At 36.7% G+C, this 25,740-nt stretch overlaps 1 protein-coding gene across 50 annotated transcripts in view; it reads right to left on the bottom strand.

Moving 5' to 3' along the window:
* The window catches only part of LOC126742555 (cell adhesion molecule Dscam2), an 88,510-nt gene that overhangs the window by 22,864 nt on the left and 39,906 nt on the right, over positions 1-25,740 (bottom strand). For 11 of the 50 annotated variants that reach the window (XM_050449258.1, XM_050449241.1, XM_050449246.1 and 8 more), the window contains exons 9-23: positions 25,482-25,643; positions 17,006-17,296; positions 8,190-8,309; positions 7,961-8,134; positions 7,728-7,907; positions 7,456-7,675; positions 7,193-7,395; positions 6,939-7,141; positions 6,630-6,885; positions 4,739-4,894; positions 4,372-4,677; positions 4,203-4,319; positions 3,948-4,126; positions 3,678-3,889; positions 3,447-3,623 (exon numbers count right to left, since the gene is read on the bottom strand). In XM_050449258.1, coding sequence (XP_050305215.1) covers positions 3,447-3,623; positions 3,678-3,889; positions 3,948-4,126; positions 4,203-4,319; positions 4,372-4,677; positions 4,739-4,894; positions 6,630-6,885; positions 6,939-7,141; positions 7,193-7,395; positions 7,456-7,675; positions 7,728-7,907; positions 7,961-8,134; positions 8,190-8,309; positions 17,006-17,296; positions 25,482-25,643 — 2,956 coding nt within the window. Of the gene's footprint in view, positions 1-3,446; positions 3,624-3,677; positions 3,890-3,947; positions 4,127-4,202; positions 4,320-4,371; positions 4,678-4,738; positions 4,895-6,629; positions 6,886-6,938; positions 7,142-7,192; positions 7,396-7,455; positions 7,676-7,727; positions 7,908-7,960; positions 8,135-8,189; positions 8,310-9,602; positions 9,891-10,456; positions 10,745-12,411; positions 12,700-13,121; positions 13,410-13,843; positions 14,129-14,222; positions 14,511-15,066; positions 15,355-15,421; positions 15,710-15,895; positions 16,181-16,251; positions 16,540-16,635; positions 16,921-17,005; positions 17,297-17,390; positions 17,676-20,206; positions 20,492-21,299; positions 21,588-22,022; positions 22,311-23,911; positions 24,200-24,375; positions 24,664-25,481; positions 25,644-25,740 lie in introns of all 50 variants that reach the window. The other 39 variants (XM_050449252.1, XM_050449223.1, XM_050449244.1 and 36 more) reach the window with 18 other exon arrangements.

Below are 25,740 nucleotides of genomic sequence, written 5' to 3'. Positions count from 1 at the left end.
AAATAGACTTATTCACGCAATTAAAAGAAATATGAACTCAACTCTGTAATGATTGTCAAACTATTAATAAACCGTAAAATTATATAATAAAGTATTTTCGAATTAGGAAGAAGTTTTGATGGTATTATATAGTTGAAGATTTGCAAGGCAAGTATATTTTGTTTATATTTTTAATTTAATTTAATTTTACTTTAATTACCCTGATAACGATAGTAGATATAACTACCGAAACGTTGCTTCAAATTAGGTATTTTTTAAAAAGTAGGTCTCATTGTTTTTATCGTTTTTTAATTTAAAAATTTAATTTTTAAGAACTTTACGACCATTTATCAAGCTCTTGAATTAGTTATAAACTATTGCATAACAGCATGGGGCGGAACAACTAAGACCATCCTGAAACCTCTTATGATTACCCAAAAATATGTTCTGAAGGTAATGTTTAACAAACCAAAATTGAATTCCTCGGATATTTTATTTAGAGAAGCTAGATTGTTGCAAGTAAATCAAATTTACTTGAAAGCAGTGGTTAGGCTTCTGTCCAAGAATTGATGTGCACATTACTTGCATTTTATATCTCACAATCAGAACACTAGACAAGCTTTAAATAAGAATGTAACTATCCCAAAGACCACAAAAACTAAATGTCAAAAAACTTTAACATATACCTCAGCAAAAATCTATAATAAACTTTCGGTAGAACTCAGAAATAAACCTTATAACAAAATTAAAAGTAGAATCCACGACTGGATATTAGATGATAACGTCACTTGGTTAGTATGATACACATAGTACTGTTTATTTTTCTTCCTGTTTTTTTCCCTTTCTTTCCCCTAATTTAATTGAATTCTATTTTATTTTTTTTTATCACTTTTGTCTATATATTATTTTATTAAAAATTGTTTTTATTTTAATTAATTAATTTGGATAGACAGGAAATGCACACACAGTATTTTTAAAATACCATTGTGCATTGGGTATTCTTAGCGGTTAAGCAGTTATTATTTTTTAATGTTATAATGTATAATTGTATTATCTGGTGAATATACAAGGTGTCTACTATAAAAACCGCCAAACTTTAAGAGGTGATTAAACAAGTCATTTGCAACAAAAAAGTCGTACAAAATTTTTTCAAGTTGTTAGTTTTTCTGGTATTTAACATTTTTTGATTTTATCAAATTCCTTTGTTTTTTTTTCATATAAACAAGAATATCTCCGATATTCTTACCACCACATAAAATTTAGATATACCATCTGAAAGAAAATTAAATTTGCTATAAGATGGGTAGATTTAAGTTTTTGAGTAATTTTTTATACCGGGTATTATCAGAAGTTAAATGTAACATTTGGGAAATGTGCAAAATTAGTGGTATCTTCTTCGTTGTCATTTTTTTAAAATTTAGTAAATAGGGACATGTTTTTTTTTAGCAAAAACTACTGCATTTAATTTGCTTTCCAATGATATACTTACTTTTGTGATAGCTAATTTGTTTTCACAGCAGTATCATAGGCAAAAGAAAGAAAACCACAAAAATTGAAAATTTGCAAAGTTTATATTTCTTGATTAAAAGATCTTCTTCTCTCTTGATTGATCCAAAATTAAAAAATCAAAATTTCATTAAACAAACCTAAAATTATAACAATTGTTCAAAATGTCTTCCCTCTTGTACAATACATTTGATGAATCTTCTTCTGACACTATCAACAACTTGTTCAAGTTCAACGCGTTTTTGTCGCATTTCATTGCAACACACACTAATTCGATTAATTAGTTCGTCTCGAGTATTAATGTTAATACTATAAATATTACATTTTAATGTGTCCCAGACATAAAAGTCAAAGGGCGTAAGGTCAGAGCTTCTGTGCGGCCATCTTACCGGACCGTATCCTCCGATCCATTTCTCCCCAAAGCATTGATTCAAGGAATTTTGCACAATTCTGCCATTATGGGCTGGGCATCCGTCAATTTGAAACCAAAGTTCCTGTCCAGCGTATTCTGTATGCCATATATGGTTATTTCTTAAATTCATTACTCCGGCTCTTATAAATGTTGCTTCATCTGTCCAAAATATTTGATCTGTTCCCCACTCTTGCAACTTATTCAAGTACGACCTACCGAAATGAAGCCTCACCTCACTATCCACTGGCAATAAATCCTGGACTTTTTTCAAATGAAACGGATACAAATTATTTTTTTTAAGAACTCTATGTACAGTGGAATGGTGAATCCTTAATGCAGCACCAATGCTATTTAACTACTTTAAGTCGAAGTGAAAACCTAAAGACAGTTCTTGTCAAATTGTAAATATCTATGTTTTTGTTTTAAAATCAAGTAATACATGGTTTGTGAATTTCCTTCTTTTGCGGATTCATTGCCATTTACAAAAGAAGGAAAACCTGCCTTTTTTCTTAAAGAATGAATATCGCGATATGTTATTAGTTTACGGCTTGTCTAATAAAAATTTGTGGAGTTGTTGTGTTAGGGAAGAGAGATCTACAAGTACTCACCGCATTGGTCCTCGAAAGATCGAGATATATAAAATTTGAAAATTTTCAATTTTTGTGGTTTTTTTTTTTTGCCCATGATATTGCTGTGAAAACAAATAGGTATCACAAAAGTAAGTATATCATTGGAAAGCATATTAAATGCACTAGTTTTTGCTGAAAAAAAAACATGTCTCTATTTACCAAATTTTAGAAAAACGACAACGAAGAAGATACCACTAATTTTACACATTTCCCAAATGTTACATTTAACTTCTGATAACACCTGGTATAAAAAATTACTAAAAAACTTAAATATACCCATCTTATAGCAAATTTAATTCACTTTCAGATGGTATATCTATATTTTATGTGGTGGTAAGAATAACGGAAATATTCTTGTTTATATGAAAAAAAAACAAAGAAATTTGATAAAATCAAAAAATGTTAAATACCAGAAAAACTAACAACATTTTGAAAAAATGTTATACGACTTTTTTGTTGCAAATGACTTTTATAATCACCTCTTAAAGTTTGGCGGTTTTTATAGTAGACACCCTGTATATTATTATTATTATTAATATATTATTATTAAATATTCATAATAAAGTTAGGATATTGAAAAAAAGAAACGAGCTCAGAGATTAATAGATTAAACCTCACCTCCTAGGTATATAAAAAATCTATTATAGCTTAAGTAAATTATTGTATTTAAAACTTATTGAACATAAATTAAATTAAGTATATCGAACGGTAACATAACAGATTTGAGTTCATATTTTTTTTTAATAGGTGAATAAGTTTATTTTCTTCTTCTTTTAAATTTTTTGAGCATGTGAAATAGTAATTTCTAAATTGATTTTTGCTATAACTGACGTAATACCCAATAAAATAAGTAACTCAAAAGCTTTTAACAAATCTAAAAACACTACTAATTTCCAATTTAAATCCCAATGAAACCTTACTTTTTCTTATGTTCGATGACGAAGTACAACATCGGACAACCGCCATCAGACCACACTCCCAAATGCAACGTAATACTGTTACTCTTCACTTCGATGAACTGATCAGCGCTAGGGATCTGCGGTTTGTCTCCTCGGGTCTTCGGGTTAAGATTGTCAGAAGGATCGCCAGTTCCGATACTAAAGAACCACATTATCAGGGAAATTCAAATAAAAACCATATCATGTAGGTACCTGTTATAAGCAGTTACATACAACTGATAGCGGGTACCACAAAGCAGTTTCTCCAAAGTGTATTTATCGGTTGCGGCTCCGACTTGGATGTTTTCCCACTCACCGAATTCCGGCTTGTAATGGATGGTGTATCCGTGGATTTGTTCGCCATCAGATTCGTGCGGTTTGATTTTGATCGTTAGCGAGTTAGTCGTCGTCGATGTAAGTGTAACCTTAATAGTACGTGACAAAAGTTGAGTTGGTACATTTAACAACAGATTCATGCCTTACCTGCGGTGCTCTCGGTGGTGCATTGACAATTAACTGATGCGTAACGGAGTCCTGTCCAAAATCATTTTCTACTTTACAAGAATATTCGCCGGCATCGCCCCTGGTTACGTCACGAATGAATAAGGAACCGTCGGGTTGTTGACGAATTCGATCGTTGGAATTGGTGGTAAATTTGACACCTATAAGTTTAGTATGAAGTATATTGATAAAAGACATTTGTTGGTAAGTTTCCTGAACATATATAAAGGGACGAACCTTTAATACTCCAAGTGATTTGAGGCGGAGGAATTCCCACGGCCAAGCAAGGCAAAGTGACATCTTCTTTGTAGATCGTAGTGAAATTGTCGTCAAAACTGGCAGTTTTCGCAGGAACTAAAAACCAACTACTACAAATTCAAGTCCAGAATTGATTTTCGGTACTTACCGCTAGTGTTAGGAGACACGCTCACCTTCTTGGAGGGCTGTCCCTCACCGATATTAGTAGCAGCAGTAACCCAAAACTCATACTTCAAATTACTGTCCAAACCTTTAGCCTGAAAACTCAAATTCTGGTTTCTGATGTTGGGCACGATCTTTTGAGACTTGGGCTTTTCATCTGCATCGCCAGCAACTTTGTAGTAGACAATATAGTATTCGATAATACCGTTAGGCTCGGTGGGAGGTTTCCAGCTGACCAAGATCGAATCGGCTGACATCACCAAGGCTTTCACTGCTGTAGGAGCTTCTGGAACTAAAGAAAAGAAAAGACTTTCGTTTAAGAAATTAATCTTATAATTCGGCTTCGAACTTACCATCTTGTTCGGTTTGGCAAGCAATTGGGGTAGTTCGGACTCCGTCGCCTCCAGAAGTGTAGGCTAAAATTTCCATGCTGTAGTTTGTATATTTCTTTAGGCCGTGTAAGATTGTCTCGCTTGAGGAGGTGATTTTCGTATCCTTAGTCTTTTCATCTAGCAACAAAATAAAATTTATTCGCGTATTTGGTTTACCAGATCTCTCAGGCAAGTACGAGGAAACGTACTATAAGACGACAAGACCAATATTAATGCTATTTAAAAGTGACTGAAACTGAATTGGTGCAAATTAAAAAATATATATTCGAGGCAGTTGATGGCTTATATGAAATGTAAAGAATGACTTTAACTGCCTGGAAGATATTAAAAATTATTTTATCTGTCCCTGTCAAGGATAAACTATGTCAAAGGCTTTTGGCAAGTCTAGAAACACTACCAAGTATTTCATTACCAGCTGTTTTCGCGTCTTTTTTCAGGAAAACTGAACTCAAGGTCTCGGAACTCTCTTAAATTGAATTGATTGTTGATGATCCTAAGATGAATCAATAAGTATCGAAAATCCGATTTCAGGCAATTAAAGTCTTGTATAAAATTTACTTCAACAAATGACTGCAACTGCCTGGAAGAAATAGAACAATATTTCAACTGCCTGTGCCAAACACATCAACTGTATCCAAAGCTTTTGACAAGTCCAAAAATTCTCCAAGCGTTTCTGGCCTAGCTCTCTCCGGGTTTTTTTGCATTTTTTTTCGAATTACAATAAAGAAAGTCAAGATCTCACCAGTCTTTCAAATTGAATTTTCTATTTATTGTTGATGATCCTAAGATGAATCAATGAGTATCTACCCTTAAAAAAAACAAATTTACCGAATGACTCCAACTGCCTGGAAAATATTTTAATTTCCGCAAAAATTATATTTTATATATACTCTCTGAAACGGCCTTAAATGATACATTTGCCAAAATGGGACTTTAATTGATTAAATTCCTGGAAGAAAATTTAATATAATTAATTTTCAGAGGCATTTTTTTTAAATTGCAGGCAGTGAATTTTTCTAAGTAGTACTTGAACTATAATTATTAAGTTCTTACGAAGTAAAAAATCAGGATTCAATTAGGTAGAAAAAATTTAAATTTTACATTTACTGTCTGGAACTGTTTAAAAAAAAGGGCTTTAATGGATTAATTGGATGACATGTCAATTTCATTATTTTCCCTAAGATTTAAGTTAATGTAAAATTTTTTCCAGGCGGTAGTTTTTTATTTAATTGAAAGTCTAGAAATTAAAAAAAATAAGATTCAACTGCCTGGAAAAAAATGTAATTTTATGTATTGAATTTTTTAAATTTCTTTTTTAATTCTTTTTAATCACAATAAAGTCTCACCAGCCTTTCAAATTAAATATTCGATTGTTGAGGTTCCTAATGTATGAAGATGATGATGTAATGTATGATGTATGAAGTATCTAGCCTTAAAAAAAATTCCAACTCCAGGCAGTTGAAATTTTAATCAAACGATTCCAACTGCCTGGAAGAGAAAGAAAATCAGTTCAACCTTCTGTGTCAAAGGCTTTTAACAAGTCCACAAACACTCCTTGCCTATCAATTGCCAATTTTTTACTGCATTTCTTTTTTAATAAGAAATAAAACTCATGATCTCATCAGTTTCTCGAACTGAATATTCTCTGATTGTTAATGATCATAAGATGAATCAATAAATATCATAGAAAAAATACAGAATTGCAAATTCCAGGCAATTCTCAAACAAATGACTCTAACTGCCTAGAAGAAACAGAAAATGAATCCAACTGCCTGTACGAAACTCAAGCCATGTCAAAAGCTTCTGACAAATCCAAAAACACCGGCGAACATTATCCGTTTACGATACTTACCAAACCACGTATCAGAAGGCCCATAAATAATTTTATATCCCTTAATGACACCGTTAGCGGAAGTGAGAGGCGGCGAAACCCAAGAAACCCGAATAGTCTGAGCGGTGAGGGCGGTACAGGTGGGTCTGTCCGGGGGCTGTTCCGGAACACCCTCGGCGGTATTCGCTTTGTACTCTTCGGAAGTCGGACCCGCTCCCACTTTATTGAACGCTTGCACCACTACCGAGTATTGCGTGTAAGTCTTAAGGTTCGTTATCTAAAAAAAACTTAATCAGTATCTGCTTCTAAAACTCTCCAGTGCTCGTTTACTTTGAGATGGTGCTCTTTTCCTTCTTCTTCCCTTGGGAACTCGACAGTTTCAAACAAGTAAGGTTTGTCGGTGTTGGCCAGTTTGTATCCTACGTAATAGCCTTGGATGTCGCCGTTCCAGTGGTCTCTTGCAGGCGGTTTCCAGTATACCACGAGGGTGTGTTGGTCTTCCGCTTCTACTCTGATGTCGGTTGGGGGTCCGCCTGTGAGGAATTTTATAGAAAATCTTTATGCCATTAAACCGAGAGACTTACTAGGAACTTCTTCGGCAGTGATAATAGTAACGGTATCGGAAGGATCTGAAGAGCCAATTTCGTTTTCGGCAACGATCCTAATATGATAGGTGGTTGCTGGACGTAGAGTGAAGATTCCTGCTTCAGTTTGATCTCCTGGAATTAATACTCGTTCTGAGTTCTTTTCCCAGCTGCCTTTGCTTGGTTTATACTCGATAAGGTACCTAGAAAAATAATTGATTAAACACTTATTACGACATAAAATCAATCAAAACATTTCTCACTTCTTGATGGGGGAGTTACCGTCGTATGGGGCGACCCAAGAGAGCTGAACAGTTTTGGCAGATTTATCAAGGATTTTCAATCCATATGGTACCTCAGGCACTTCTTGAACGATCATGTTGATGTTGGTGTCGTCACTTCCAAAGGCATTAGTTGCAACGCAGGTGAATATAGCCGAGTCAGATCTTTCAGTTCTTTTGATGCTCAAGTCAGATAGAACTCCTGAAAATTATTATTGAAGCATAATAACTTTGAACCTTAATGGTTTGTTTACCATTTGGAAGGATTTCTTCCCTAATAGTATATCTGTTATCCCCCTTAGGTTCTAAACGTTTATTGTTAATGTTCCATAAGATTCCAATAGGTTTTTCACCCTTAGCTTCGCATTGCAATACAGCCGGGTCGCCGCGTCTGGAGGTTTGGTTGCGGAATTTCACTTCGAACTGGGGTGGTGCTGAAATATTCATATTCAGCCAATTTGATCACTTAATATGAGCAAATTATTACCTTGAACACTAATGAGCACCACAGCAGACAAACCAGAGCCAATTCCATTAACAGCCTCGCAAAGGTAATAACCCTCATTGTTCTTCTGAATATTATTGATCATAAGGGTACCATCTTCAACTTTGATATCGGGATTATTCGGTTTGAAATCTTTATAATCGCCTGGCGATACCCCTGGAAACAATATTCAAATTAATGTTACGATATATTTGGTGGGAAAGGGACTTACCAGTGGCCCTTTTCCATGTGACAACGGGCTTAGGGAACCCATCGGCTTTACATTCGACAGCCGCGTCTGAACCTTGAGCAAACGCTTTATCAGTAGGTTCCAAGATCCATCTTGGTGGTACTAAAAGTGATGTAAAAAGCTGTAGAATTCGTGTAGCTCAAGTTAAGGCTTTCACATGCAAGCTACTGATAATGGGATGTGGAATATGGTCTTAGTTTTGATACTAAGAAGTGAAAATTAGGTTGTTTTGATGATGAACATTTAAAGATGTTTAGTGGGTTGTTCAGTTTATTAAAAGTAAGACCATATTCGTGTAAGCAGCTTATTTATTACTAAATTGTATAAAATGACTTTGAAACTTCTTGAAGAGTTTAAATGAAGCTCTATTTGACTTTTCAACCTTCAATGACATCAATTTGATTAATTGAAAATTATTTTGTCATCATGCAACTTGGGTCTTGGAAAGTTTAAGTGGAGATATCACAAGTCAGTGATCTTTGAAGAACAATGCTTGTATTGAGTTTAAAAGATACAATCTGTAGCCTGTTAAATTAGTAAGTGGCTTGTATCAATTAACGAATTTAGGTGAAGTTTTCTTGTTTTTTTTTGATACTGAATGAGATATCTAAGAAATCATTGAATTGCTTGAGACAAGTCAAAGTTCACCTTGTTTAGGACAACATTTCTTGATTGGACTAATAGAAATTGAGATATTTGAAGACAATTGAAAGTTAGATTATGAGCTTCCAAGAAGAGATACACTCTCTTGTTCCTCTTCAAAAGTAATATTCAGACATTTTTCATTTAATTTAATGCCATATTTAGTCTTGAAGATGACTTCATTGAAGGTCGAAATATTTAAACAAAATAGTATTATGATAAACTGCTTATTAAGGCCATAAAGGCGATTAGAATGAATATTATAATAACGTTGTGGCTGCAAGGAATAGATAAAACTGAATTCTTATTTTGAAAAAACATTCTAATTGCCTTCGTTGCCGGTTATCCCAAAAGTTGCCATGCAGCTAATTTTTAATGACTTTGCACCCACTTTATTAAAACGACCCTAACTAATCTTAAATTTATCACCATTACACCTTAATAGCAGCCGTTTTAATAAAGCGTGAGTATGATTTAAAAAAAAAAAGAGAAAACAGTGACAACATAAAAAAGAAGCATGCAAAAGTTAGAAAACAATAGAAGAATGAAAGAAAAAGTGCTAGGAGGTTGGAAAAAAGGATACCCTATAAATCCATCTCAGCCGAAACAAGGATAAAAGGTGTGCCGGGAGAGTTAAGGTAAAGGGTCTGGATGCTGAGATAATCCCTCATTAATTTTTTTGTTAACACTCAGTGCTCTAGAGGAATAATATTGTGAAGAGTCCGCGCCGGAGTTAGTTGTAAGAATAATCACCATAAACGTCCAAAGAAGCAGTGTACTCTGCTGTCCCGGCGAAATTCGACACCCGACAACTGTAGTTGCCGGCGTTTTCCTCTTTAACAGCATCAATTAGGAGCAAACTGGCCCTCGCACCCACTTTCATGGTACTCAGGCCATCGATCAAGTCTACGTTATCGCTGTTAAATTTCCAGGATATTTTTAATGGCGGGTCTCCCTCTGATACTAGACAAGTGATTTGGGTGGTCTGACCGCTGTTTATTGGGGACTCGCCGAAACTGAATGGTACTACATGAGGTAGGACTATAAATAAGAAGTATTTTTTTTAAGATTACAAAATATTTTTTTCTTTAATTAATGGTTACAGTTTGAAAGAGTTTGACGCTTAAAGAACTATATCCAATTCAGTTCTCCTGCAATGGAAATTATGTCTGTGCTGCTTAGGATGATCACTTAATGTGAGTGAATATTTGGAAAACGAATAAGAATATTCTTATGAAAGTACTTTACAAATGTTCTATAATGTCCACATCAGTTGCAATGACATATCAAAAGATATCAATTTTTTTAGGTAGTGAAGTCTAAGAAGATGTTCAGTCTTCAATATGACCACTCCCTTTAAAGTGGAAAATCTGAGAAACTACTGGGAATATTTTCTTGAAACAAAAAGCATATAATTGAAAAAAGTATACTGCATAACCGCCTAAAAGATTCAAATAATTCCGTGAATACTTTTTTAGGCAGTGATATTCAATGAAAACGTCAATCAAGTCACTCCAAGTCCAAGAAGCGAATAAGAATGTTAAAAAAATATATAGGATAGGATAGGACCAAAGGAAACAGCAAAATCCATTAAATATAAGAATAACCATTAACTTGCAATTCCGTGGTATACGACCCTTCTCCAGCGCCATTTTTGGCATTACAACTGAAATTCCCAGCCACAGCATGAGACACCGATTCAAGCGTTAATAGCGAAGTCCGTTTTCCAACTTGCGTTACCGTGATTTCATTTATGGTATCCACATAACGTCCATTTAACGTCCATATGATCCTTAAGGGTAGATCACCCTCGCTAACCACACACGCGACTTGCGCAAACTGACCCTCGTGCAAAGGGTTGTCCTCAAAGTTAAACGGAGACACTCGTGGTGGTACTGAGGATCAGAGAGTGTAGATGATGAATATGAAAAGTCTACGTGATAAAATTAAAATGAGATGATGCTAATGACGTTCTAGAAGCTTTAATATTATACCATTAACCCTTAAATAAGCGGAATGTTTGGCGAGCCCAGCTTTGTTTTTTGCCGCACAAACGTATTCCCCACTATGAAAGTCTTTTACGTTTTCGATAGTTAATTGCGTAACTCTTTTGCTGCTACGTACGAGATTCACCTCCTGAAGGGTTTCGATCGGTTTCCCTTTGAAAGTCCATTTTATGCCCATCGGTAAATCCCCTTTGGCCACCACGCAAGTCACCAGAACCATATCACCGGAATTAACCGGTTTTTCACCAAAATCAAAGGGAATGATTTCGGGAGGTACTGCAAAGGACAAAGGAGGGACACTTAAATAATCGACAAAAGTGCTTATTATAAATTAAAGAATAACCGTTAACATGTAGTTCTGTCGTGAAGGAATCTTCCCCAGCAGAATTTCGGGCTGTACAAGTGAAATTTCCGGCAGTTTTATGAGATACAGACTCCAAGGTTAGTACTGAGGTACGTTTTCCCAATTGGGTCACTGTGATGTCCGGAAAAAGGTCTATATAACGTCCGTTCAAGGTCCAAGTGAGACGTAAAGGGAGATCTCCGTCTGCTACTATGCAATGAACTTGCGCAAACTGACCCTCGTGTGCTGGATTATCTTCGAAGTTAAATGGGGACACTCGTGGAGCAACTTGAAAATTATAGAGAAGTTGTCATGGCAGTAAAAAAGTAAACACAGTTGCTGCTAAAGAATTAAATGAGGATCAAATGCTTTCCGAGTTACATACACTTTAAAAGAGGAACAAATTGTTCAAGATGAAGAGATATATAGTGTGGCCCAAATTGAGTGTACATGTATGGGTATCTTGGAACCTATAAGAGATAGAAAATTGGTTAAATGGGGAGAGTTATAGGGCATTTAGTTACCAATTTAGTGCCGATTTTAGAACGATTTTATATTTTTCTGATTTTGAAAAAGTCCTGTATTTTTTGAAACGTCGATAACAAAAACTGAATTCAGGTATGCGTTGTCCTTAAAAAGTCGTCCTAATAATGTTTTTACAGATTTTAGAAATACGCTTAAATAAAAAAAATACAGCGCTTTTTTAAATAATAATGTAACTTCTTGATTTTTTCCAAATATTTCAAAATCATTCTAAAAGCAGCACTAAACTAGTAACTAAATGCCCTACAACTTTCCCCATTTAACCAACTTTCTATCTCTTAGAGTTTCCAAGAAACCCATACATGTACACCCAATTTGGGCCACACTATATATTAATTGGGGTCATAAATTTCCATAAAAATCCTGTTAAATAAGATGGAGCTTGTTGAAGAAAAGCTGGTGTAGAAGAACAAAATGAAAAATAATAAAACGACGATGAGGAACATGTTAAGCCAAAGAAGGATAATTTACAAAAAAAAAATTCAATCGATGATGAAGAAGATATGGAGAAGTTGCTGCTGAAAGGAGTAGTTTATTGTTTGGTGTCTTAAAAAAAGTAATGGGGCAGGAAAAAAACGGATTCATGAAGATAAAGGGAGAGAGATATGTGACCGCAGAAAAGAATGGATCTATAAATTCAATACAAAAAAACATTTAAATTTAAAATAACCATTAACTTGAAGTTCTGTCGTGTACAAAGACTCCCCGGCTGCATTCTTGGCCTCACAACTATAATTCCCGGCCAGCCGATGCGACACCGACTCTATAGTCAAAATGGAGCTTCTTTTCCCCACTTTGGAAACGGCTATTTGAGGATACTTCTCGATATATTCACCATTAAGTTTCCAGTTTATACGCAGCGGGAAATCCCCTTCGGAAACCAAACAACTTATTTGGACGTAAGCTTGTTCGTGCACGGGATTGTCTTCGAAATAAAAGGGAGTGACTCTGGGAGGTACTGGAAGAATAAAAAAGCTCTATCAACTACAAACGTAATAACCATTAACAAGTAGTTCCGCCATATGAGCCGATTCTCCTGCCCGATTCTTGGCCAAACAGGTATAGTTGCCTGCTACAGCATGCGTTACAGATTCGACGGAAAGTATTGAACTTCGTTTGCCCATTTTGGAGACAGTTATTTCTGAGTAAGCCGCAGTAGGTTTCCCGTTAAGGTTCCATTTGATGTCAACTGGTAGATCTCCGTCGGATATCAAGCACGTCACTTGAACGTACTGACCTTCGTGCAAAGGATTATCTTCGAAGTCAAAGGGTGTGATTCTGGGAGGAACTGAAGAAAAGAAGCAAAAGGAGTTGACTCACATTGAAGGATAAGGGTTGAAACAAAAATAAATAAACTATGATTAGAAATTAAAATCGAACCGTTCACTTTTAACTCGGCAATATATTCTGCTTCCCCAGCTTTATTTCGAGCAACGCAGCTATAGTTTCCGGCATGTGAGTGACTGATAGACTCTACTGATAAAGTCGAAGCTCTTTTTCCCGCACTAGAAACCGTCACCTCTGGCAAATTTGCCAGTTTTTTATGGTTCAGTTGCCACTCAATCGATATGGGAAGATCTCCTTCTCTAGCTGTACACATAACTTGCAAAAAGTCTCCTGCATTAAGAGGCGACTCGCCAAAGTCAAAGGGAGCAATTTGAGGTGGAACTGGAAAAGGAGGAATCTATGAATGCTACGTTGCAAATAATAAACAAATTATTAACCGTTAACGTTTAAAAATGTCGACGTCACGGTTTCCCCTGCGACATTCCTCGCAGAACAGCTGTATTTCCCAGCATGGGCGTGTGAGATCGAATCGATGGAAAGGATCGATCCCTTTTTTCCAGCCGGGATAATTGACACCTCTGGATATTGTTCCAATAGTTTATCGTTTAAAAACCATTGAAAAATGATTGGCAGGTCTCCGTCTTTCAGAGAACACACCACCTGCACCGACTCACCGGCGTTAAGAGGTGCTTCTGATATCTCAAAAGGATTTATTACTGGAGGAACTGGAATCAGAGAAACTGATATTTAGGATGGAGGTTTTAATGGATATTGTGATGATAATGTCTCATGCAAGTTAAGTCAATCATTAGTACCCTTAACGTTCAACTCTGCAGTATAAGATGACTCTCCAGCACTATTTCTTGTAACGCAAGTGTAATTTCCAGCATGTTCTTTTGTAATGCTTTCGATCGTTAATGCTGATATTTTTTTAGATTTGGAAACCATTATCTCCCTGTTTGCTGACACAGGATTTCCATTTAGAAGCCATGTAAAGGAAACGGGCAAATCACCACTAGAAATGATGCACTGAACAGAAATCGTGTCGGCTTCAAAAGACGCCTCATCCCCGAATGAAAAGGGGTGAATTTTTGGTATGGCTGAAACAATTACTTGACTGTATCATTTTCTGGGTCTAAGGGTTAAGGGTAAACAGGGAAAATTTTTTATAAAAAGCAACTTTTTAATGCGAACCATTAACGTTAAGTATTGCTGAATGTGAGGCTTTTCCAGCATCATTTTCAGCGACGCAAGTGTATTTCCCAGCGTGGGCATGCGAGGCCGCGTCAATAGTCAAAATCGAGCTGCGTTTTCCCGCTGCCATAGCACTCAGTTCCGGATAATTTTCCAGAGATTTTTCATTCAATAACCATTTGATTTTCAAGGGTAAGTCTCCTTCTCTTATGGTACAAACAAACTGGATAAAATCACCTTCATTGAGCAGGGTGCTTGAGCTATCAAATGGATTTATTTGTGGTGGTACTGCAACAAGGGCATTTTTAAGGTGAAATCAGGGGTTTTTTAAATTAAAAAAAAACTAATTAAAATGATGATTATAACCATTAACGTTTAGTTCAGCAGAATACTCCGCTTCTCCGGCATTATTTCTGGCTCGGCAAGTGTATTTTCCGGTATGCACGTCCGATATAGACTCTATTGATAAAATAGATCCTCGTTTTCCAGCTGGCATCATAGAGGTCTCCGGATACGAGTCCGCTTTCTTCTCGTTTAGCAGCCACTGGATTGTTATCGGGAGATCTCCTTCCCTTGCTGTACAAGTAACTTGCAAGAATTCACCCGCGTTTAATGGCGAATCAATGTCAAACGGACTGAGTTGCGGAGGAACTGGAAAAGGCGACAGTTTTCTAGAACATCCAGAAGTCCATTGATGAATCAGACTCAAATTATTGTGTGGGCACCATTAATTTTGACTTCATTACGAATAACTTGACGGTACATCGGGTAATGGGGAGAGTTTTAGAGGAGCTGGAATAAGGTTAATGGTTCCTAGCTGTAGTAAACTACAAATAGTAAGTACCCTTAACGACTAATTCGGAGGCAAAGCTAGCAACCCCAGCATTATTGGCAGCCAAGCAAGTGTAATTGCCAGCATGTCCTGCGGTGATGTTGTCAATATTTAGAACAGACACTTTTTTTCCAAAAGACGCAATATTAATATTATAGTCTTGATTGATGGGCTTTCCATTGTACATCCAGGAAAAGATAACCGGTAGATCTCCGGTGGATATAGTGCACTGTAAGGAGATAGTTTCCCCGGCAGAAGACGGTTCCGATCCGAAGGTAAAAGGGTGGATTTTTGGTAAAACTAGAAAGAGATTTTTAGTGGAATCAATGGGTTTCTACTATATAATATTAACTAAATAGCTGTGTACCCTTAACAGTTAGTTCTGCTGTATAACTAGATGTTCCTGCTCGATTTGTCGCGATGCAGGTGTAGTTCCCGATAAGCTCCCGTTGGATACCGTCGATACTAAGTAGTGATATTTTAGCACCAAACGAACCTACATTAATTGCTTTGAATTTTTTAACGGGGTTTCCATTGAGCATCCAGTCAAATGTTACAGGGGTGTCGCCAGTAGCCATATTACATTGAACTGATACTGAGTCACCTTCAAATGAGGGCTCATCACCAAAAGAAAACGGATGGATTCTTGGTGGAGCTACAAGCAATTTGAGAAAGTGTTTGTTAGTTTACATGGGTTTTTGTTGAAAATGTCAGTAGGACATAGATCTCCTTGGATGAAATGATCAATTTTAAAGAGTCAGCGTGGAGAATTGTACGGATTACTTTAAGGATGTGATTAAGGATAAATAATAATAAAACTAAGATAAAAAATTCATGTAACCATTAACGTTTAGTTCAGCCGAATACTCCGTTTGTCCAGCATTATTTTTGGCCTGGCAAGTAAATATTCCCGCATGCTTATCCGAAATAGACTCTACAGATAAAATGGATCCACGTTTTCCAGTTGCCATGGTCGAAGTGTCCGGATATAAATCCACTTTTTTGCCATTAATTAGCCATTCTAGCACTATAGGGAGGTCACCTTCCCTTGCTGTACAAGCAACTTGCAAGTATTCACCAGCGTTTAATGGCGAGTCTATATCAAATGGACTGAGTTGTGGAGGAACTGGAAAGGTAATACTAGGATAGAACTAAAGTGGATAAAGCTGTGGTACTATATAAGTTATAATTGTCTACCCTTAACAGTTAATTCGGCCGTATAACTAGAAGTTCCTGCTCGATTTGTGGCGATACAAGTGTAGTTTCCAATAAGTTCTCGCTGGACACTATCAATACTAAGGAATGATATCTTGGCACCAAAAGAGCCTACATTAATTTCCTTGAATTTTTTAACGGGGCTTCCATTGAGCATCCAGTCAAACGTTACAGGGGTGTCCCCACTTGCCATGTTACATTGAACTGATACTGAGTCACCTTCAAAGGAGGGCTCATCACCAAAAGAAAATGGATGGATTCGTGGTGAAGCTATAGGAAAAATGAGGAAATCTTTAGCATAAGGGATTAAAAATAAGGGAAAGGAGTGATTTTTTAACAAACAAAAAAAATTTATAGCATTTTTACCCTTGACAGTTAATTCAGCTGTAAAACTAGAAATTCCTGCCTTATTGCTAGCAACGCAAGTGTAGTTCCCCGCGTGACTCGCCTTGACTGAATCAATATTCAACAAGGAAGTTTTCTTTCCAAATAAACTCACATTGATCTCAGGAAGTTTCTCCACGTTACGTCCATTTAAATGCCATGAGAATGTCAAGGGCATATCACCCTTATTGACATAGCAAGACAGCTGAACGCTGTCCCCAGTATTTACTTCGTTTTCGAACTCAAAAGGAGTTATATGCGGCAGTACTGTTGAAATATACCAGGGGTTTATAAGTGGGAAAGACATGAGGATTTACAATAAACTACATAGACTAACAGTAGATTTAAGTACCATTAACAAGTAGTTCTGCTGAGTAAGACGCTTTTCCTGCGGCATTTTCGGCTACACACTCATAATTCCCTCCATGGTGGGCCTCCACGTTATCAATAGTTAAGGTGCTTACTTTTTTACTTACTCGCGAAGTCACTATGCCATATTCTCCAGAATTGATCGGTTTATTATTAAGTTGCCAGGTGATATTAATCGGTAAGTCTCCTTTGATTACTGAGCAAGAAAGAGACGCAGAATCGCCCGAGTTTGCTGACTCCTCGCCAAAGTCAAAATGTAATATTTGAGGAGCAACTATAAAGGAAAAATAACGGTTTTAGGGTGCAAGGACGGTAAGGAAACATGCGGATTTAGTGATGACGTGGCTGACAAAAAGCAAAACTTCTACCATTAACATGTAGCTCAGTGGTGTAACTGTCGCTGCCCGCGGAATTTTTTGCTACGCACGTGTAGTTTCCCGCATGTACCTCACTGACATCATCGATGGACAACGAGCTGATCTTTTTCCTTGACTGAACGAACATTCCATAGTTTTCATTGACAATATGTCCATTATGGAACCACGTTATATTAACAGGCAAATCTCCCTGGTGCACTGTACACATGACCGAAGTGACATCTCCAGCATTTACAGACTTATCAGAGAAGTCAAAGGGCGAAATTTCGGGTGGAACTGGAAGTGGATAAGCACTAAACAATTTATAAATCATAAAACTTCGTCATGCCTAAATAATTACTTAAATATACCATTGACAAGTAAGCTGGTGGAAAATTCGGCTTTTCCAGCTTTATTCTCGGCCAAACAAGTGTAAGTTCCAGCATGTGCTTCACTTACTGACTCAATAATAAGGGAGCTGGCTTTGGTGCCCATTTTAATAATCTGGATCCCTGGCATGTACCCGATGCTGATATTGTTATGCAGCCAAGCGATATTTATTGGCAAATCTCCCTTATGGACTGAACACTGGACCGAGGCGTAATCTCCAGAGTTGATTGGCTCAGCACCGAAATCAAACGGAGCGATTTGGGGCGGAGCTAGTTAACAAAAGGTCATAGTGAGCAATCCAGGTTTAAGGACTCAAGGATCAAAAGAAAAACTGGCTGGAATACTCTACGCATGCAAACACGTTTCCTTTCTAACCGTTAACGCGTAACGTGGCGGCATATTCTGCTTTTCCAGCTTTATTCTCGGCCAAACAGGTGTAAGTTCCAGCATGTTCCTCACCGATTGAATCTATAGTGATCGAACTGGCTTTTTTTCCTACTTTGGTCACTTGGACGCCTTGGATGTAGCCAATGCTTATATTGTTATGCAACCATGCGATGTTTATCGGTAAATCACCTTTATGGACAGAGCATTGGGCCGACGTGTACTCTCCCGCGTTAATAGTTTTATCTCCAAAGTCGAATGGGGTGATTTGGGGCGGAACTAGTTAGAAGGAAATAGAGCAACGAATCACCTATAATTTTACGAGTACGAGAGCATTGTAAACGGTATGATGAAGATGGAATAACATTGGGAAAAAAAAAGCATTTAAGGAAATTTTGTAAAAATTAAACTCTATACAGTGTATATCAGCCCAATGGAATCAAATTAGTATGTATTACTCAATTTTTGGATTTTTCAAAATATTCTCGAAATATTTCATATATGTCATTTACCAATTCTTAACTGATTCAGGAAAAATAAGTGTTTTCCGATTTATTGCAAAAATTCCTTACAACACACCAGTTGTGATAATAAGAAAAAAATAAAGTAACATGGACCTTTTCAACAGACCTTATTTTCTTAATGATATGAGATTTAAAAAGATCAAATAAATAAAATTGTGTTTTTCATTTCGAGTTTAAGAAGCTTGGCCTTGGAAGTTATTGTCGGTCAGCAGTAGATATCAATGTCATAGTTGTTTGAATTTCGTCAACTACTTATCAGAAAAATGATTCATTTAATAGAAACGAACAAAGTAATTATTTTACAGATGATTGGAAACAAATGCCATGCTTCTATGAAAAATTTCCCAATTTTCCTCCTATATCCAAACGAACGATTAAGAAAATAGAAAAGCAGTTTCACAAGCTTAAACAGGTAGGGTATATATAAAAAGTAGTAGCGAATGCAAGAGGTGATGATACAAAATTGGATAATATGCTTGAATTTGAAGAAAATCCATATACTTCTGGTGGAAAAGCAGCACCAATGTTCGATATTAGCCATTCATCGATTATTCAAACATTGAAAAAAATCAACTTAGGAACCCATAAAAGACGTGATTTTAATAGGAGAACAGATTTTTATTATGACAAAATTAGATAACAAAGACATCAGATCATGTTTTGGTTCCTGATGATGATGCTATTGGTCTAAAGAAAATCCTCATTGTAGGAGAGAACAATACACCCAACACCCTAAAAAGGTTAATGTTTGATCAGAAATCGTTGAAGATGATATCATAGGTTCCTTCTTCATCGATCGCAATTTGAATGATCGTGCCAACTTTGACAAACTTATATTCTGATCTATTAAACTCACAAGTCAATGTCCGCCAGTACCTCAACCGATATCCAAATTGGTGGAGTAAAAGACGCGGATCGATGGAATGTCCAGCACGATCCCCTGATCTGACACAATCAGACTTTTTTCTATACGTCAAAAATATTATCTACAAAACTAAATCCGTTCACTTACCTGACTTAACAGTATTTAATAAATCTAAACAGTATTTCTAATTAGTTTTTGAGTGTGTTGTAACGAATTCATGTAACCAAATAATCTTCTTTATTTTTAATGTTAATTCTTGCTTTCGAATAAATCGGAAAACACTTAATATCTCCGAAACAGTTAAAAACTTGTATAGGAAATTGTACGTGAAATATATCAAGAATGTTCTGAAAAATCAAAAAATTGAGTAATATACGGGTTGTGGTATTTGAAAAAAAAAAGCAGATATTGGCTCACCCTGTATATACAACAAGTAAGTACAAATATCTGTCGATATGTCTGAGCATTTTCTCGAGAAAACCACCATAAATTTATGATGGAATTTATTTCACTTGGCTCAGACACACTGTTTACGTTTCCATTATTCCGAGAGCAAATTTAGTGTTATATTACCTTGTATAGCAATAAGGGAAAGGAAATAAATAGCAGGAAAGCAGAAAATAAATTAATTATCCCACAGCACTAAAAAACAAACAATTAAATACCATTAACATGTAAAACAGCACTAAAACGATCAGATCCAGCAACGTTTTGAACGAAACAAGTGTATTCCCCAGCATGTGCTGCACTCACAGAGTCAATGTTAAGTGAGCTCCCCTTTTTCCCAGCCGGGATCACCGATCCCAACTTATCACTTATAGTTTTATTATTATGTAGCCAAGTTATATTGAGTGGTAAGTCGCCCTTATGCACAAGACAATTGAGGAAAGCGGGATCTCCAGAGTTCACAGAGTCTTCGCCAAAAGTAAATGGTAAGATCTGGGGGGCAACTGAAAAAACGGTCAAACTGGATAGGGATTTCTAAATGTTACATACTTAAGCACTACAATATTATTATATACCGTTAACATTAAGCAGAGCGGTATGCTTATCTTGTCCTGCGGCGTTTTGTGCTACACAGGAATATGCCCCGGCATGATTGGCTCCTACGTTATCTATGGTAAGAGAACTCGCTTTTTTCCCATTCATAAACACCATTATCCCAAATTCTTGGTTAATCGTTTTATTGTTGTGAAGCCAAGTGATGTTAAGAGGTGCGTCGCCTTTAAGAACTAAGCAATTAAGTGACGCAGGATCACCAGAGTTCACCGACTCCTCTCCAAAGGAAAATGGGAGAATTTGTGGAGGAACTGCAAGTTTTTTTTCATAGAAAAGGATAAACAAAAAGTAATTCTAACTACACATAAATATTCCGCCTTCATTATTTTACCGTTAACATTTAATTCGGCTGAATAGCTTGTTGACCCGGCTTTATTTTTCGCTAAACACGTATAGGTGCCAGCATGACTAGCTTCTACGGAATCAATGGATACAGTACTGATCTTTTTTCCCGCGCTACTGATCATGATCCCATCCTTGTAACCTATACTAACGTTATTGTGAAGCCATGAAATGTTTATCGGAAGATCCCCTTTATGCACCGAGCAAGTAAGAGAAGTGAGATCCCCGGAGTTGATCGATTCTTCACCGAAGGTAAAAGGAATGATTTGGGGAGGTACTAAAACAAAATTTAAGCGTTAACGATCTTGTTAAAGCAACATATTAGTGCCCAAGTTAGAGAACAAACGTTTCATCCACCTTTTACATTCAGGTCAGCTGTATAGGTTATTCTTCCAGCGGCATTTTCGGCCACACACTCGTAGCTACCAGAGTGTATCGACTCGACAGAATCGATGGTCAAAGTGCTGACTTTTTTATTGGTTTGTCCCACTGTAGCACCGTGAAGCGAATCTATAGGTTTACCATTGAATAACCACATAATTTTCAATGGAAAATCTCCTTTTGATATGGAGCAGGTCGCACTGACAAGTTCTCCAGAGAACACGGCTTCGTCTCCAAAATCAAACGGATGGATTTGGGGAGGAACTATGGAAAAGAAAAATTGGTGCCCGTTGGATTTAATGGCAAAACAATACTAAAAGAGCCAATCTACTGAGGTTACCATTGACATTTAGCTCAGCTGAGTAACGAGTAGATCCCGCTTTATTCTCAGCTATACAAGTATAAATTCCAGCATGAGTAGCTTCGACGGAATCAATGGTAACGGTGCTGACTTTCTTTCCAGCTGTGCTAATCATGATGTCTTTTTTATAACCGATGCTGATGTTATTGTGGAGCCAGGAAATGTTTATGGGAAGATCCCCTTTATGTACTGAACAAGTCAACGAGGCCAAATCACCCGAGTTGACCGACTCCTCGCCGAACGTAAAAGGTAAGATTTGGGGAGGTACTGAAAGCGAAATGGTTTAGCAGCAGTTACGAATCACCTATAATTAACCTTTAAGTATACATAAAGCCTACCGTTAACACTTAATTTGGTAGAGTACATGGATTTTCCAGCCTTATTCTCTGCAACGCACGTATATTTACCAGAATGACCCTCATTAGCTGACTCGATACTCAATGAGCTGATTCTCTGATTGGTCTTTGATACAGTTAGGCCATTTAATCGTTCAATGTTGCTGTTATTAAATAACCAGTTAATTTTTAAAGGCAAATCTCCTTTGATTACTGCACATTGGGCATTTGCCATGTCTCCAGCATTGACCACTTCTTCTCCAAAGGTGAAGTGGGTGATTTGGGGAGGGACTGAACAAAAACAAGATGATACATTAACTACTTATACTAATTCTATTTGAAATAACAGATTTGAAATTATTCAAGGCCATGCCAAATAGATCAATATCATTGAACCAGTTGCATGATCTATATACGGACTCTTTCTTGGCAAATATAAAGATGTAGGGTAAGGAAAATTAAAAGCTGATAAAAGATCTGAAGCATCAATTTGATTGTTGCATATTTTGAATAAAAACACCAAATTTCCACAAACGGTAGATTGCTGAAGAGACAGTGCATCAAATCTTGAAAGCACTAACTGCTGACTGAAGCCTCTATCAGGGTATACACCATCCAAATTAAAACTAATATATTTTCGTGGAATTAAGTCGAGCCTGTGCATAATAAAGAAGCACACATTAGGCATGATTTTTCTAGGGAGTTAAACAAAATTGTCCTAAGTGAATTACTAGAAAATAGTTCTGTTGATCTTGTAATGAAAATAATAATCTTATAATGCATTTACATGAGTATTGAAGGTACGCTTTTTGTTAACCCAGACCCCCAGGTCACGATTCGGAAGTGTGATATGATTTCCTACGTAACCGAAGCCGAACTCATCTTTGAGCAAGGAAATTGACACTTTCTTACATTTCTGAAGATTAATTGAGAATCTGTTAACTTCACACCATTCATAAACCTAATCAAGATCAGCTTGCAGCTGCATGCAGTCATGTCGGCTCTTAATAAGACCAAAAACCTTCATGTCTTCCTCAAACAGTAGAAACTCACTGCTGATGTAATTGATAAAAATCAAAAAAGAAAGTAGTCCCTTGGGCGTTACAAAGTTATTTAAGTAAATGATTTGTGAGAAATATAAAAAGTGTCATTTTGACGTAAGTCTAAGAATTCGATGCACAAAGAACTGACTCTACGATTTATTTTAGAAATAGTCATTCCATGAAACTCGTTAGCTGTTTGAAAATTTTATTGTTTTTTATTTAATAAGGACTTCTTTTTTAAAGGAAAAGTGGGTAATTTAGGAAGAAACTAAAGGGCAAAACGAAATTAAAAAAGTAAATACCAAAGTACCATTAACGTTTAAAACTGTTGAATATTTGTCCTCTCCAGCCGCATTGCTGGCCACACAGGTGTATTCTCCCGCATGGATGGCGTCCACGGATTCGATGCTCAACGAGCTGATTCTACGGTTTATTTTCGAAATACTCGTTCCAAGAAATTCATTCACCGGTTTACCGTTAAAAAACCAGGTTATGTTCAGTGGGAAATCTCCCTTTACTATGGAGCATTGCGTACTGGCCATATCTCCGGAATTCATCACTTCATCGGTGAAGGAGAAATGTCCTATCTGAGGCGGAACTGCGTAAATAAACATTGAAATTATATTTCTCTTAATTTGTTGGAAATTCCAGTAACTAGAAGAAGAGTCTAAAGTGAAGACAATTTTTGTAAAAAAACCTTTGAGTAGTTCTGACCTAGAAGGCACTTAACAAAATTCACTTGGTCTTGCAACTGCAATTATTCCACACTGAGTGAGTACAAGATTTCAAAAATAAATGAATAAGGATCTTGGGAGAAACTAAAACTTATAGCCTCTATGTTAACTATACCGTTCACGTTTAAAACCGTAAAAAGTCGATCCTCTCCGGCCGCATTAGCTGCCACACATCCAAACTCTCCAGCATGCACAGCATCCACCGAACTAATACTCAAGCTACTTAATCTTGGATTAATTTTGGTTACAGTAGATCCTTGCAACAAAACGATCGGTTTTCCGTTGAAGAACCACGTGATGTTTAAGGGTAAGTCTCCTTTATTGACCAAGCACTGGGTGCTTACCATATCTCCAGCATTAATTGCATCCACGCCAAAATCAAAATGGGCTATTTGAGGAGGCACTGGAAGGATATAAAACATGTCTTTTTAATATATTGAAAATGTGTATTTGGAGCACATTTTGATGAACAAAATTGTGATCCAAAACTTCTTATCTATCTTATGTCAATAGGGTCAGTTTATGGATAAAAATGGGTGATATGGATAGTTAGCACTTAAAAAACAAGTTAGTCACTACCGTTTACGTTCAAACTGGCTGCAAAACTGTCTTTTCCGGCACTGTTCTCCGCTTCACACGAGTATTCTCCAGAGTGAATGGCGTCAGCCGATTCAATGCTGACAGTGCTGATTCTTTTATTCATCGCACCGACGCTGATTCCCCGCAGTAAACTAATCGGTGTATTATTAAAGAACCAATTGATCTTTAACGGTAAATCACCTTTGGATACCACGCACTGAGCGCTCACCATTTCTCCCGCGTTCACCACTTCATCGGAAAAAGCGAAATGGGACACTTGAGGTGGTACTGGAAGAAAAGTTCAAGCACTGAGCGTTAACGCAACATTTCTAAATAGTTCGGTACGTAATTAGGGTTGTGCAAAAATAATTTTGTTTAATACCCCAATAATGGTGAAGATAGAAAAGGTTAAACTTAAAATAACAAGCCTAACCTAACAGTTTTTACGCATCAAGTCTACCGTTGACATCCAAGCGAGCAGAATAGCTAGATTTCCCGGCCACATTCGTAGCTATACAAGAATATTCTCCTCTATGGTGCGGCTCTACACTTGGGATGTTCAGTAGACTCGCTTGGCTTCCGAAGGCCGAAGTGGTTATGCCTTTGGAATGGTGAGTGACGTGCCGGTGATTGTGGTACCATTTGATTTTTATCGGTTTATCACCCTTTGGGACGTAGCAAGTAAGAACCGCGCTATCGCCAGCGTTCAACGGCCCATCGAATTGGAATGGACTTATTGAGGGTGACACTGTAATACAGTTTAAGAGGCTAAAATAGGGAAATATTTGTTTTTATTTAGAGGGAGAAGCAACCGCTCACAGACATTAATGGGATGTTATAGGTGATTCGTTGCTGCCAAAGTCTAATCCGTATGAGACCAGATTTGCTGCCTACCTTTAAAAATTGACCGAAAACTCTTTTCGAAATTCAAATAACCACAATTTATATATAGGACGCCCTGTGGAGAGATCAAAATCAATTATAGGTGCTGTCAGACTTAATTTTTTAATTTATAAATCACTCAACTATTTAGCTGTTAATTAAATAATAAAATTACTTCTTTCTGACAGCACCTCGTATAGGAGCAAATAAACATAAAAACTCACCCATCACTTGCACTTCCAAAGATCCCCGGGCGCTGTATCCTTGTGAATTTTTTGCCACGCAGACGTACGTAGCCTGATCGGAGGCCCTTTCCACATTCTCGATGATTAAAGTTCCATTGGGAAACACTTTTTGCTTCCTGTTGATCGGCAGCAAACGTCCATCTGTGAACAATTAATAGTTTAACTGTATATAATTTTTTTTTAAAGAAATCGTAAAAACCCGAAGAAACCTACGCCTACCGCTCCTTTTTAAAGCAAC

This window comes from Anthonomus grandis, chromosome 11, assembly GCF_022605725.1.
Source record: "Anthonomus grandis grandis chromosome 11, icAntGran1.3, whole genome shotgun sequence".
NCBI classification, from domain to species: domain Eukaryota; kingdom Metazoa; phylum Arthropoda; class Insecta; order Coleoptera; family Curculionidae; genus Anthonomus; species Anthonomus grandis.
Note: the sequence above shows the minus strand (reverse complement) of the source record. Positions and strands in the feature narration are given on the sequence as shown.